The sequence below is a fragment of the Natator depressus genome, chromosome 7, assembly GCF_965152275.1.
Source record: "Natator depressus isolate rNatDep1 chromosome 7, rNatDep2.hap1, whole genome shotgun sequence".
Classification (NCBI taxonomy): Eukaryota; Metazoa; Chordata; order Testudines; family Cheloniidae; genus Natator; species Natator depressus.
The window spans coordinates 66339810-66352400 of NC_134240.1; the positions used below are offsets into that span (position 1 = coordinate 66339810).

The window sequence follows — 12591 nt, forward strand, 5'->3', positions numbered from 1 at the left end:
CCAGCTTTTCTCTGCAACCTTGAGGGCTAGAAACGTACCCTTTCTGTTTTTTAAAGAATGTGAAGATTCTCGGGTACGAATATGATTCCGAGGGCTTTAGGATGACTAGATGTCCCGATTTTATAGGGACAGTCCCGATTTTGGGGGCTTTTTCTTATATAGGAACCTATTACTCCCCCACCCCATCCCAATTTTTCACACTTGCTATCTGGTCACCCTAGAGGGCTTTAAGAAAAGCAATAGAGACTGTGACATTGGCGATACAACTGCGAGTACTGGATGCACTGTCGTAACTCTGTCCCCAACAGAGAAGACTTGCTCACAACAGAAACCCTGCTAAATTGCAATGTGACCAAACTAGCAGAGGGCTGAAGGACAGAACTGGCGTGGTGATCTGCTCATTCTAAGGTCTGGGTTGTTGGGACAAGCTCACGCTACGACTGCCAGCACACGGTCTGTGCATTATTACCAAGAAACCAACACAAGTTATGTTAAAACCCTGAAACAAACAACTCTCAACAAAAGCACACAACTCTCTCACTGTGTTGTTGCAATATTTTAATACAGCATTAAAATGCTATGATACTAGAGGAAAGCTGTATACTATCCAGCTAATAAGGCACATGTCGGAATGCCATTTTATGGACAATCCACAACAGAGGCTTTACAGTCTTTTCAGCAACACAGTCACTAGTTGAGTGAGTTGTCATCTTGGTTGCTGAGGAAGGACTGGTCCCTCTGAGGCCTGTGTCCATACGTTTTTGTTTTTAAGCTGTACAAGTTTATTAACAATTACAGAAAAGAAAATCATACAAATTGGCAACTAAAATTGACAAGGTCCGTGGGTACAGCTGGTTAAAAACAAACAAAAGTCATAATAATTAAGCTAATTTTTAAAGCTGCAGAAATTCAGAAGATACAGTTTTAGCACTATTATACAATGTAGTGACTGCTGTACTAAATAACCTTTTAAAGGAAACAAAAGTCCAGTACAGGATTAGGCAAACGTTCCATTTAAGCATGGTTTAAAAACAAAATCCATTACATAATCAAGCTACATGAAACGTAAAGTGTAAAAATGCTTCAAATACATGCACATGCATATTCTATCACACTATGAATTCTAATTAAAATAGACACAAATCCCTACAACAATCTACCTTGATCCTTTTCCATTATGTCCTTTGATTGACAATATTGCTTTAGCCAGTATTGCGTAGCAGCTCTCAGTTTATTGTCTGCAAACTGCCATGAATGTCAGTTTGTCAAATGATGCCCCCCCAACCAAACCTTCACACACACCCACCCTCGCTTTATGAAAACAAAAACCCTACAATACAAAAATTGGATATCTGTGTTCCATAATTTCTGAAAGCTGAATAGTTACTGTGCTTTCAGCATTTACTGTGTCTCTCACAAGACATAAAGTGATAGTATAATATTATCTGATCCTTACTCACGAATACATCTAGTTATAGCTTTTCCTAAAGAGGCAATACTTCCCAAAATACACATATAAATAAACTGCATAAGCTCATTAATAGAAGTCTATGCACTTGAATAATACATTGGTTACTTAATACTGATATTTTCATCCAAGGAAACAAAAACAATATGGCTTAAAGAATTGCAAGGGTTTTTTGTCAGAATTATGTACCAACTTTCATATAATATTCTATGTAGACAATATTTCCTTCTTAATGTAGTTCTGTTGCATACTTTATACAAACAAAAGCATTGTAAAAAAACAAAAATGTAAATTACTTCCATAAATATTTTCTTGAGGATATACCCTTAGTTTTGCAAAATACTTAAGAAAACTCTTACCTCTGTTAGTATTCTAGTTGAGAGCAAGGCCCTTTTGAAAGCTTCCAAGTTGTAAAAACACTTTTTTAAAAAAACAAACAAACAATACTATTTTTCTTTTTTTTAAAAGGCCCTCAAATATATACAAAAAAGTTACTGCAAAGAGTTTCCAGATAAGATAATTCAGTATTACAAGAAATATTTGTAACCATTCAAAAATTTTAACATCTAAAAAGGTTTCCAAAATACACACATAGTATTAAAACAAAACAAAAACTGAAATGAACTCCGTCAAGTATAACTCAAGATAAATACACATCTGCAAGTAAAACTGTAAAATACTTCATACAGGGGGGTAAACATTAATATCAATCAACTACATCTAGTAACTGCACACGATTGTCCCTTTGAAATTCATCCTAAAAACGCAAACCGTCATCCATACATCTAATATCTCTATCAGCCCTCTGAGCACTTAAGCAATATAAATGGACAGCAGTGGTTTTTGCAGATGTAAAACTGATATGCACTGATATCCAATCAGGAGTGGAGTGATGTCTTAAAAAACAACATTGTGAGGGGCTAAAATTCCATCAAACTTCTAATTATGTTGGCAGAAGCAAGTGAGAGAAACATGCTGAGTGACTTCATTTTAACAATGCTTGTATGTTGATGAATTATTGCATGCTATTCACTGACGAGCACTTGGAATATGTACTGGACACACACACGATTTAACTGCAAGCCATAGAGAACTAATCTATTTATTTCTAATACTTTCAAATGGTCTTAGTTTTCATCTACTGGTTTAAGTAGTTTCATTTTGGAATAATGGCTATAGCTTCAAGAGTCTGCAATTCATGTCTAGTCTAAATTCCATGTTGTACAAAAAGGTAAAATATAGAGGATCCTTCTATAAATGGCCTCCTCCGATATACATAACTTCACATTATCGTTTACAGACTAGGTCCCATATAATGGGGAACTTTAAAATACACTTATTTGCAGAAATAATATTTACCTTTTGTGTATTTATTTGCAATTAAAAAGCAATTTTGAGACACCAAGGCCTTGGATTTTGCTCAGGTGGCATCATAATGTATTATGGGGAAGCAGCAGCAGAAACTGGGTAACCTGGGGCCAAGATTTAAATTATTGTGGGGGAAGTATCCTCAGCTGGTGCAAACTGATGTAGCCCTGTCAACTTTTTTTTTTCTTCCTGAGCAATAGTGATCCCGAAGATAGGTTATACATGAAGGTTCTGATTGACTAAAGGAAGGAAGAATTATGGCTTACATGGAAAAAAATGAATGCTAAAAGTCTCCAGAAGAAACAAGGAATAGGGTGTGGTGCACAGTTCAGTTCACAGGTAGATAACATTCTAATGTTTATAATTAAGTTTCCCAAACATATCCAGAGGGTCAAATCCTGCTTTCATGTGTGCTGCTATCAGCAGACTCAGTGAAGCAACTAGTGTGTGTTCCTTCAGGCAGAATTAATTAATTCAGACTGAATTAATTTTCACTGAATTACAAATGTTTTCACTAAGACTTGCTTTTGACTTTCAGTAAAACAGCTAAAACCAATTCAGGGAATATCAGTTGATGAGTTAAAAAACTAGAGCTGATCAAAGAAAAAATGGTAGAAATTTGTCATGAAAATTTGAGGAAAAAATAATCCCATATTTTCTGGGTCAAAATCAGAAATTTTGATGAAAATTTTCAAATCTGGAAAATTTCAGCTGGTCAAAAATGGGATGAATTTTTATCAAAAAAAAAAAAGCAAAAATCATGTTGTCTTAGTCAAAATTAATTTTTTTTATAAAGAAATGCGTAAATCTGAAATTCAGAAAATTTAAACCTTTACTAAACACTGTACCCTTACTAAAGACTAACAACTGTGAACTACTTTAGATTAACAGTGAAATATGTTCCGCTACTGATGTATAAATCCATATACAAATAGGATATTACCAATAAGGATAAATACCAAGAGCTCAACATTCCAGTCCTAATAATCCCGTCAGGAGGGGGAAGGAGTTCACTTGAAACTCTGGCCATGTGGACTTTTCCCCAGATCCACCCCTTGGGGGGATGGGGTTTTTGATAACGCACAGTGAGTCTGGATGGCCCAAAAAACCCAGAGGGAAGCCAAATTTCATCCCTGTGGAAGTAGGGGCAATAAGCATTGTGAGCTGACTTCTCCAGCTCTCTGGCATTTCATGCTATTCACTCTTCCTCCACACCCCATGGACTGCACCGTATATCTTGCTTCGTTGATACAGATGGAAAGCATGGCAAGAATAAATTCTGCATGAAGCAACAACCTACCCCTACCAGGCTCAGAGAAGAGCATGCTGCTTCCCTTTCTGCCCCCTCTTCCTGGCTTATATATCTGTGGCGCCCCCATCATCTGGAGTGGTTTTTGTGGACTCTGGGGAGAGGGGAGAAGGCCCAGGGAGTGTTGCTTCCTGCTGTCCCACAGTCTTAGCTCCTTCGCTGCCTGCTTCTGGGCCCCTCTTCTCCAGCATAAGTGGAGAGGAGGATCCCATTCACCCCTTGTTTATTTCAAATGTGCTTACTAAGTATTAATTAAAGATGTACTTACTAGGTCACCAGTGTCAGTACATTTGGTGTGTTTCATTCTACACCTCATTTGGGTATATTGTGCAAGTTTAAGTGGTAACTGCTTAATCACCACTGGCGGAAGACTACAATAAGAGGGGGATGCTATTGGTCATGAAAGGGGTTCACTGATAGAGATGTGTAGGGAAGCTTGCATAGTCCTTGCCTGGTTCCAGCAAGCAATATTCATCCTTTCCTTTCAAGAGCGTTCAAGTCACTAACTAAAATGGGGTGGGGTGGGGAGGGGAAACTCCAAAGCCCAGAGAGGTCAATGGGAGTCTTTCCATTGACTTCATCTGGAGTTGGACCAGGACCCAAATGCATTTGATTTGTGTCTTCAGTTAATATGTTGACATTTCTAACATGTAGGATAATATAATGACATGAGTATTTAACCTCCAACAAGTATGTGTTTAAAAAAAAAAAGGTTATTCTATGCATATGCAAATGGTAGTTGCATTAAAGCCACACGGGATGTATATTTGGGAACCTTGGTTTAAAGCATTCCCTAGAAATCTATAAGCTAAAAGCACCGTAATGCAATAGTGAACCTGAACAAATAACATTTAAAATGGTACTAATGTGAAAAAGGCAACAATTTTGTTTAATAATGTCCTTCAACTGGTCTATGTTAAGATCCTGCAGTGGCTTAATTATAGCATATAATTATAGCTACATCTAGCTACATATTTTGTAGTGCTGATGTTCAGCAACAGTATGTCGTCTTGGTTGCCACAAATTTGAAATTATTTTGAAATGGAGGGGTAGGTTGGTTGCTACTTTCTTAGCTTTATGAAGAAAATGGCTTTTCTCTTAGCTTTTGTTTGGTGCTATTTCTTAGCTTTTCCTTTAGCTGGATATTAAGTGTCAAAGAAATTGCTGCTAATATACCATTAAGTGCTCAAGGGAAAAAATTATAGCCCGTTTATTGTATGGCCTTCTTGCAGTCTTTCCCTTTGAATTACTGACACACTAAACAATGGGTCAAAATTAACACTGATGCCAAGTTTTAAAAACCCACCTCTAAACTGGCATGCAGAAATGTTATTATTTTATGGGCAAATTAAGAAGCTTTGTTTAGAAAATCTGTCCCTAAATGTACTTTTCAGTCTTCAGCTAAGAATGCATTCCCACTTGAAGACGCTAACTGTCTCACTTGATGGAGGCAATCAAAATCTGTGATTAGTGTTAAATTTCAGTCATATTTTTATTTTAAATTATGGTACTGCTAACTGGGCAAAATTAGTCTCAGAGTGTTTAACTTAATATTATTTTGTAATTATATAGCAGTTTTCATCCAACAATGTCAAAATGCCTTTAGACATTAAATAAACCTCACAACACCCTTGTGAGGTAGGTATGTTAAGTATTATTATCCCCATTTTGCAGATGGGGAAACTGAGGCATGGAGAGGTTCAGACAGTTGCCCAATGTCAAACAGCAGCCCACTGGCAGAACCCAGGACAGAATCCATGTGTCCTGTCTCCCAGTACACTACTCTAACTAGTAGACCACATTACTTCCTACTTGAATTTTTGGGTTCCCCATAAATTGTGAAGATTGAATTTTGTGTGAAGTTTCTAAACAAATCATTTTTGCCCTGTCGACATTTTGCCCTGTTCACAGACAAGCATGGAAATGGCAAAAGTTTCACTCTGGATCAACTTTGTGAAGATTTTCACATTTCACGTGGGAATGCTTACTACAAGTTTTTAATCTGCTTTACAAGACTCTGACTGGTTGTACTGGTACCACCTCATCCTACCTTGGTATGCGATAACTCTGGATTGTATCTATCAAATTTAACTTTGAAACAGCTTTAACTTACTATGAGTGTTTCCAATTTAAAACATCACTACATAACAATAACACACACAACCATTTCTTAAAGAAAATTTCATGAAAATAAAAAATGGTTGATTTTAAAAAAACACTCTCCTGTAGTTTTCTATAGAAGTGGATGACACATACAAGTCTTATTCATTCTGTCCTTTTGCCAATGTACTCTTAAAAATACATACAAAACCAGAATACTGTCTTGAGGTACTTTCATTTCATGACATTCCCCAATCTCTGATAATATATATTCCTTTGTAACAGGATCCTTCTGCACAAAGTTCCTTCTACCTGAAATAGGACAACCACATACAATTACTACATTTCTCCTAACCTATATAGGTGTTTTAGAAAGACAGAGAAGAGGGTAGGTTATGTTCTTCATGCCCCATACAACCCCTTTGGCTACATACGTATATACTTTTATATTAATAAATTTGCACAGTAGAAAACAGGACATAAAAATATTTCCAGAAAGTGGCTTTCGAACTAGTATAAATATTAAGTCTGGCTACTCACTCAATTAGGGTTTGGGGACAAATTTAATCATTCTCATTCCCCATTATTCACAGTAAATTTAGTGTGCTTGTGGCCTAATGAATAGCAAATACACATAAAGGGCCCATTTAAAAGAAATTATATGACAAGAGAAGGATTTCAGTCAATCACAGCCCAAAGAAAGCAAAAACACTATTCTCTCCCAAAAGATGCTGGAATCCTTACTGACAATCTGTCCAGTTGCTATTCTCCATTTCCATACCAAAAAACCACTCCCTCAAACAATTATACACTTGGTTTTACCCTCACTGAGTCCACCTACGCCCTACCCAAGTTACATTAAGCAATGGAAGTCCAAGAAAGCAGCAGCATGGAACTTTCAAATCTTCCAAAGCAAGGAAAATATGACAGTTTCCTTTCTTTAATGCTGTGGCTTGTTGAATCTTCCCTTGTCTTGTCGTACAGCAGGAATAATGTTCATGGGGTTAGCAAGCACTCCCAATTAGTGGCCTTGCAGGTTACCTAAGTCCTGCAAAAGCCATTCATAATGTTTACTCCCCAGTGAACATTATACCTTGCCTAACAAACAGCACTTCTCTTCATTTCACCTGGCCATGATATAGGAACTGTGTAAACAATCAACAGAAACCACAGCAGTGGTTCCATTGTGAACACTATCAGTAACACTGTTTGATAGATATATAGATAGATCGATATATAAAACACACCATAGTCCTATAAATATATCTTGCACGTATACACATACACAGGAAAAGTGTTACATTCTATTAATGGTAAGGCATATTATTAGTTTAAAGATAGGCAAAATTGGCAATCTTTTTAGTTTTTTTTTTGTCTTGGATTCTGAGTCGCTGTTGACCGCGTGCTGCCAAAGGATCTCGCAGGATGATGGGGACGGAAGAGGCCACCCTTGAAGGTTTATTGCACACGACGGCAGTAGTAGCCCAAAACTTTGCACTTCTCACACAGATGCTGAGGATGCTCTTTGCTCTGATCTGAAACATCCAGGCCATCCGGCTTTTCCAGGGGTCTCTGCAGGGAAGAAAGGGAATAGAGTATGCTCTAGTAAATGTCACTGACAATCGATTGTGTCTAGGCCTACAAAACCCAGCTTTTTAGGTTATTTTGCTAGGCTTTCTCCCAGTGCAGCTAATGGTGCTATATTTTTTCCCTGAAAAGCCAAAACATGTTGCCAACCACCTGGCTCTGCAATGGTGGGAACTGTCTCGACAGCATGAATGTCATTCCCTTTCACACAAGGTCTTGTAAACCCTTATTCTAGCTGTACTGCGGAAAAAAGACTTAATTTATAACCTCATGCTATAAAACAGCCCCATTTATTGACTTGCCCCCAGTGATTATATCCCAAAGGACATTAGCACTTAGAACATAGGCATCCCATTGCCCCAGGCATGCCAGGGGGGTTAACACTATTAGGATTCAGTGCTAATACCAACAAGCCATCTTGCCAATGTACGGTTATGAAACAAGTGACAGAGGTTTGCCTGACACGCACCTCCATATTTGGAGAGCTGGAATTTCCCGAACACAGCAGCTGCAAAGTGGGGGAAGAAAACTGCTCAACTAGTTATGTGGTTAAGTATTTGTAATAGCAGTTGGGTAAGATATGGCGGGGGGACAGAGGAGGGAATCAGTAAAACAGGGAGTGAAAATTCCTCAGATTTACTAGATCTTGTACTTTAAATTTCCCTGACATCTAAAAGCTTTCACATTCATTTAAAAAATAAATCACCCATACTGTATATCAAAGCAAGACTGCCTGTTTGAAAGGTCTGATGGGTACAAAGGTGACAGAGACATAAAGATGAAACAATACAATGTGCACTTTATAGTGGAATCATGAAAATGTATAACTTCTCTGGCTTTCTAAGAGTGCACTTAAAAGGCAGTCTGGTTGCTCGATGATTTGCAATAAAGGTGGCTGTGAGTGTTCAACTGTACTGTGGATAATGACAGCGAATTGGGTGAAATCTGAAAACAAGCCGAAGATTTTCCACTGTTTGAGGAATAGTAGCTTCTTGCTGATCATCTCAAAATATTGTTCTTGGGGAGGGAAGTGGAGAAATATAAAGTAGACATTTAACCCTGTTCACTTCCCATTCCCAAACCCTCGCTCCAATCTTGCCTGAAGTGATAAAATGTTAAGAGCATTCGATGTTCTAAATTATCAAGATTTCTAAATTAACAACAATTGACTAGATAATCACAATGGTCCCTTCTGGTTTAAAGTCTATGAGTTTATGAATTTAAATGTCTGCTCTTCATTCCAGGGTAACCCTCTTAAAATACTGAGCATCAAAACGAAAAGGCCATTTGAAACTTTTAGAGCAGGTAGTAACAACCCAGAGTTGAAGGGGTACATTTTACTGCATTCTAAAAGAAGAATAAAATAAGCCAAAATCTAATATATTCTACTTAGCCCAAGAAAGGATACCTGCAACTTCTTGCTGTGTTCATTCTTGTTTCTGACTCCTGAGATGAACATTTTCACTTATTGCCTTTCACAGATAGTAATAATAGCAAAATGGAATTAATTCTGTGGAGATTGCCAATAGTTTGTTCATCCCTTTCTCTACAGTACATGGCCCAATGCTTTGTTCACCAGATTCTGAACTGGTGTAAATGCGCATAGTTCAGTTTACTTCAAGGGACTAGCACATGATTAAACTTAATCACAAACTTCAGTACTTAGCTGGATCAAGTACAGCGTTCCCAGCATCCAAAGCCTGTGAAAGATTCCCACTGATTTCAAAGAGCTTTGGATCAGGCTATTAATGAGTTCCTTAAAAACAGAGCATTAGAATTTGGGATTAGAACTCCGGAACTGGGATTCCAGCCCCGTGCTCATTCCACTAGGCCACACAGTAGTTCTGCCAGTCTAGTAATGGATAGTTTATATATATAACCAACCAAGTTACCAAGATGAATAAGCAATGTAAGGTCTGTTTTCAATTGGGAAAAACTGTCAACTCCCCCTCCACACTCCCCTTACCCACCCCTGCAAATATTTCCTTCCTATGTCACCCAAGGAGATGTGTTGGATAACACGTGTTTTCCCTGAAGTTTGACCCCCGTCTGCAATACAGTCTAAGTTGAGGTTCAGGCACTACAAGAGTTAATTTGTGCTCCAAGAGGAGAGCTCCTGGAAGCTTTGAAATGATACACTTAAAACAGAGCAGCCATTCGGCACAGCTCTGATTGCTTCTATATACTAGCTGTGCTCTGATTAAAGAGAAAAATACAACAGTTATCATGTTTATTGAAATAAGCCAGGGTTTTTTGTTTTTTTTTAAACACAAGGCCTCGGGAATCGTTTTTCCTGGAAATAGTGCAAAGGACGTTGGGAATGCCTCGGAGTGCCAAGAGTTTCTTGGACTGCTGTCAGAAACAATACCTCTCCATGGTTTGCGTTCCCCCTGTGATGACTGAGCTCAGCTTTTTTGGCCTGGGAGCCACTTAGATTTCAGAAATGTTATTGTTACCAGCACGTTACGACATACAGGCTGGGGAGAGAAGGGTTATGAACACAGGAAACCAGGTTGCTTGGGGCCAGCTGGAAGGCACAAAGCAGTGTTAGGGCTGCTTTTTTGATGAGGCTAGAGAGCTACATCTCCAGAAACTACACTGTGTATCGAGAGGTTGCATCAAAAAAAAAAAAAAGAAGTGTTGCTTCAATATTTAAATGCACTGAAGGGCTTGGCTTTGGCGTGTAGCTAAGTTATCTGCTGTAAAAATTAATCTGCCCCATTCCTATTATTCCTTTATCATTAGTAATGATAAAACAAATATTTCATAATAAAAAAACAACGTGGAGAGTTATAGGATGAGAACAGCATTCCTGCTCCACCCTTCTTACACCATGTGAAAGGCCCAGAGTGGTGTAAAGAGGCCCTAAAAGCCCCGTGTCCAGCTGTAGCAGAATTCCCCTAGCACAGGCATGGTGCAGGACAGCTATAAGGCTGCCTCCTGAGGTTCTGGGAGGTGTACCGCGGGGACAAGGGGTTGATGGCAGGAGGGATGTATTGAGGGCAGGCTGCAGAGACTCTGAGCTAGCTGCTGTACCGCAGACAGGCCCACAGGGCTATCTAAGGGTATGTCTACAGTACAAGTGCTACAGCGATACTGTCATAGTGCTGTAATATAAACACTACAGCAATGGAAGGAGTTTTTCTGTCATTGGAGTAAATCCACCCGCTTGAGAGATGGTACCTAGGTCAGTGGAAGAATTCTTCCATCGATCTAGGTGCATCTACAGTGCGGTTAGCTCGACCTAACTACGTTGCACACAGCATGACATTTTTTACAGCCCTGAGTGATGTTGCTAGGTCGACCTAGGTTTTAGGTGTAGATCAGGCCTAAATTATGTCAAGAGCCTCTTCAACACCCCAAAATCTGGAGGGCACAAAGGTGGCTTAAAGACACCACAGCCCTCTTCCCTGGGCTGCAAGCTCTGTGACGCACCTCTGAGAGGCCCATCAGGGAATCGCACTTATGTTTCTTTGGTCACAGGTGCTGGTTGCTGGAAAAATAAGAAACTGAGAAGTAGAGATGGTAAAGCAAAAAAAAAAACAACTGTCAACAAATTTCCATTGGGAAAATTGCTTTTCAGTTTATGAATGGTTTCATGGAAAAAATATCCATTTTTCACTGAAATTTTTCAAGTTTTTATTGAAAAACGGAAACTGTTTTAAACGGAAACAAAATAGGTTTTGGGTGTTTTGTTTTTTCAGTGAAAACCCATTTCTGTAAGTGATAAAAATTGAAAAATATCTGGTTTTTCACATAAAGTTTTCTTTGTGTGTGTGGAATGGGGGAGTGGGAAAAAAAATTCTGACTATCTCTACTGAGAAGGCATTTGGCTGCAGTGACTATCCTGTTGCCTGCATGGAATAAAGATGAAATGATTCTATAGTTAAACAGCAAGGCCTGCTTCCCAAATTAACTTTTAATTGAAGCCTTTTGCTAACCCACATTCAGCATTTTTCTGATTATAATCCCCACCCCGCTAAATAAATAAATAACAAAACAAAACCCCCCCAAAAACCCCAAATGAAACCTTATGAGTTGTTAGAAAAATAAGGTGAGTCTGCATGAGCAATGGAAGTAATACCAGGGACAATGCACCACTGTCCATCGTAATTTACAGTCACAGATGTACATACTGTAATGGATCTAAGCTTTCTGTGCTATGTCTCAAAGATATGGTACAGAGTTCATATCCTGGCTTTGATCATCCCTTTTGAGATTCACAGCCCTCTGTTTGTGGATCTTTCCCTGTCTGTATGGAAAGAGAGGCCCTCCCCCTCAGCCCCTACCTGTGGAGGCTTCTCAATGGGTCCCTAAGTCTGTGTTTGTAGGAGGGCTGGAGACCGCACATGCAGGAGAAAGGAAGAGCTGGTCCAGAAGAATGAAATGTACTTAGGAGAGATAATTCAGCTCCTTTCCAATTGGAGCTGTACCCCCAAGGATATGGGGTTGATAGGAGCATTAAGGTGCAGAGCCAGTGTGGAGACAAAATGTCTCTTGCAGATCCAGAGAGATTCTTCCTGTCTGGAGGCATGCTTCAAGGTCATTCCCATGGGATAGCGTGAGGGAATCTCCACATGAGGGTCCTCATGGAAGTTCACTTCCCCCCTCATAAGTTGTACCATGGACTGGAATGATCTGCCCTGTTCTTAGAGTTGTATTTTTAAGCCTAAAATTACCTTGTTTGGAAGGGAGAACAAGCTGATATGCGGAGGAGAGCTGTGAAATAATAAGAGGACAGAGAGAGAAGGCCAGCCAG

The 12591-nt window shown here is 39.0% G+C and overlaps 1 protein-coding gene across 1 annotated transcript in view; it reads right to left on the minus strand.

Annotated features, from left to right (window-relative positions):
- Nucleotides 1-548: 548 nt before the first annotated feature.
- The window catches only part of ZCCHC24 (zinc finger CCHC-type containing 24), a 153028-nt gene continuing 140985 nt past the window's right edge, over nucleotides 549-12591 (minus strand). Inside the window, exon 4 of the mRNA XM_074958678.1 lies at nucleotides 549-7817. Within this exon, the coding sequence (XP_074814779.1) occupies nucleotides 7704-7817 (114 nt within the window). The 3' untranslated portion in view covers nucleotides 549-7703. The remainder of the gene's footprint in view (nucleotides 7818-12591) is intronic.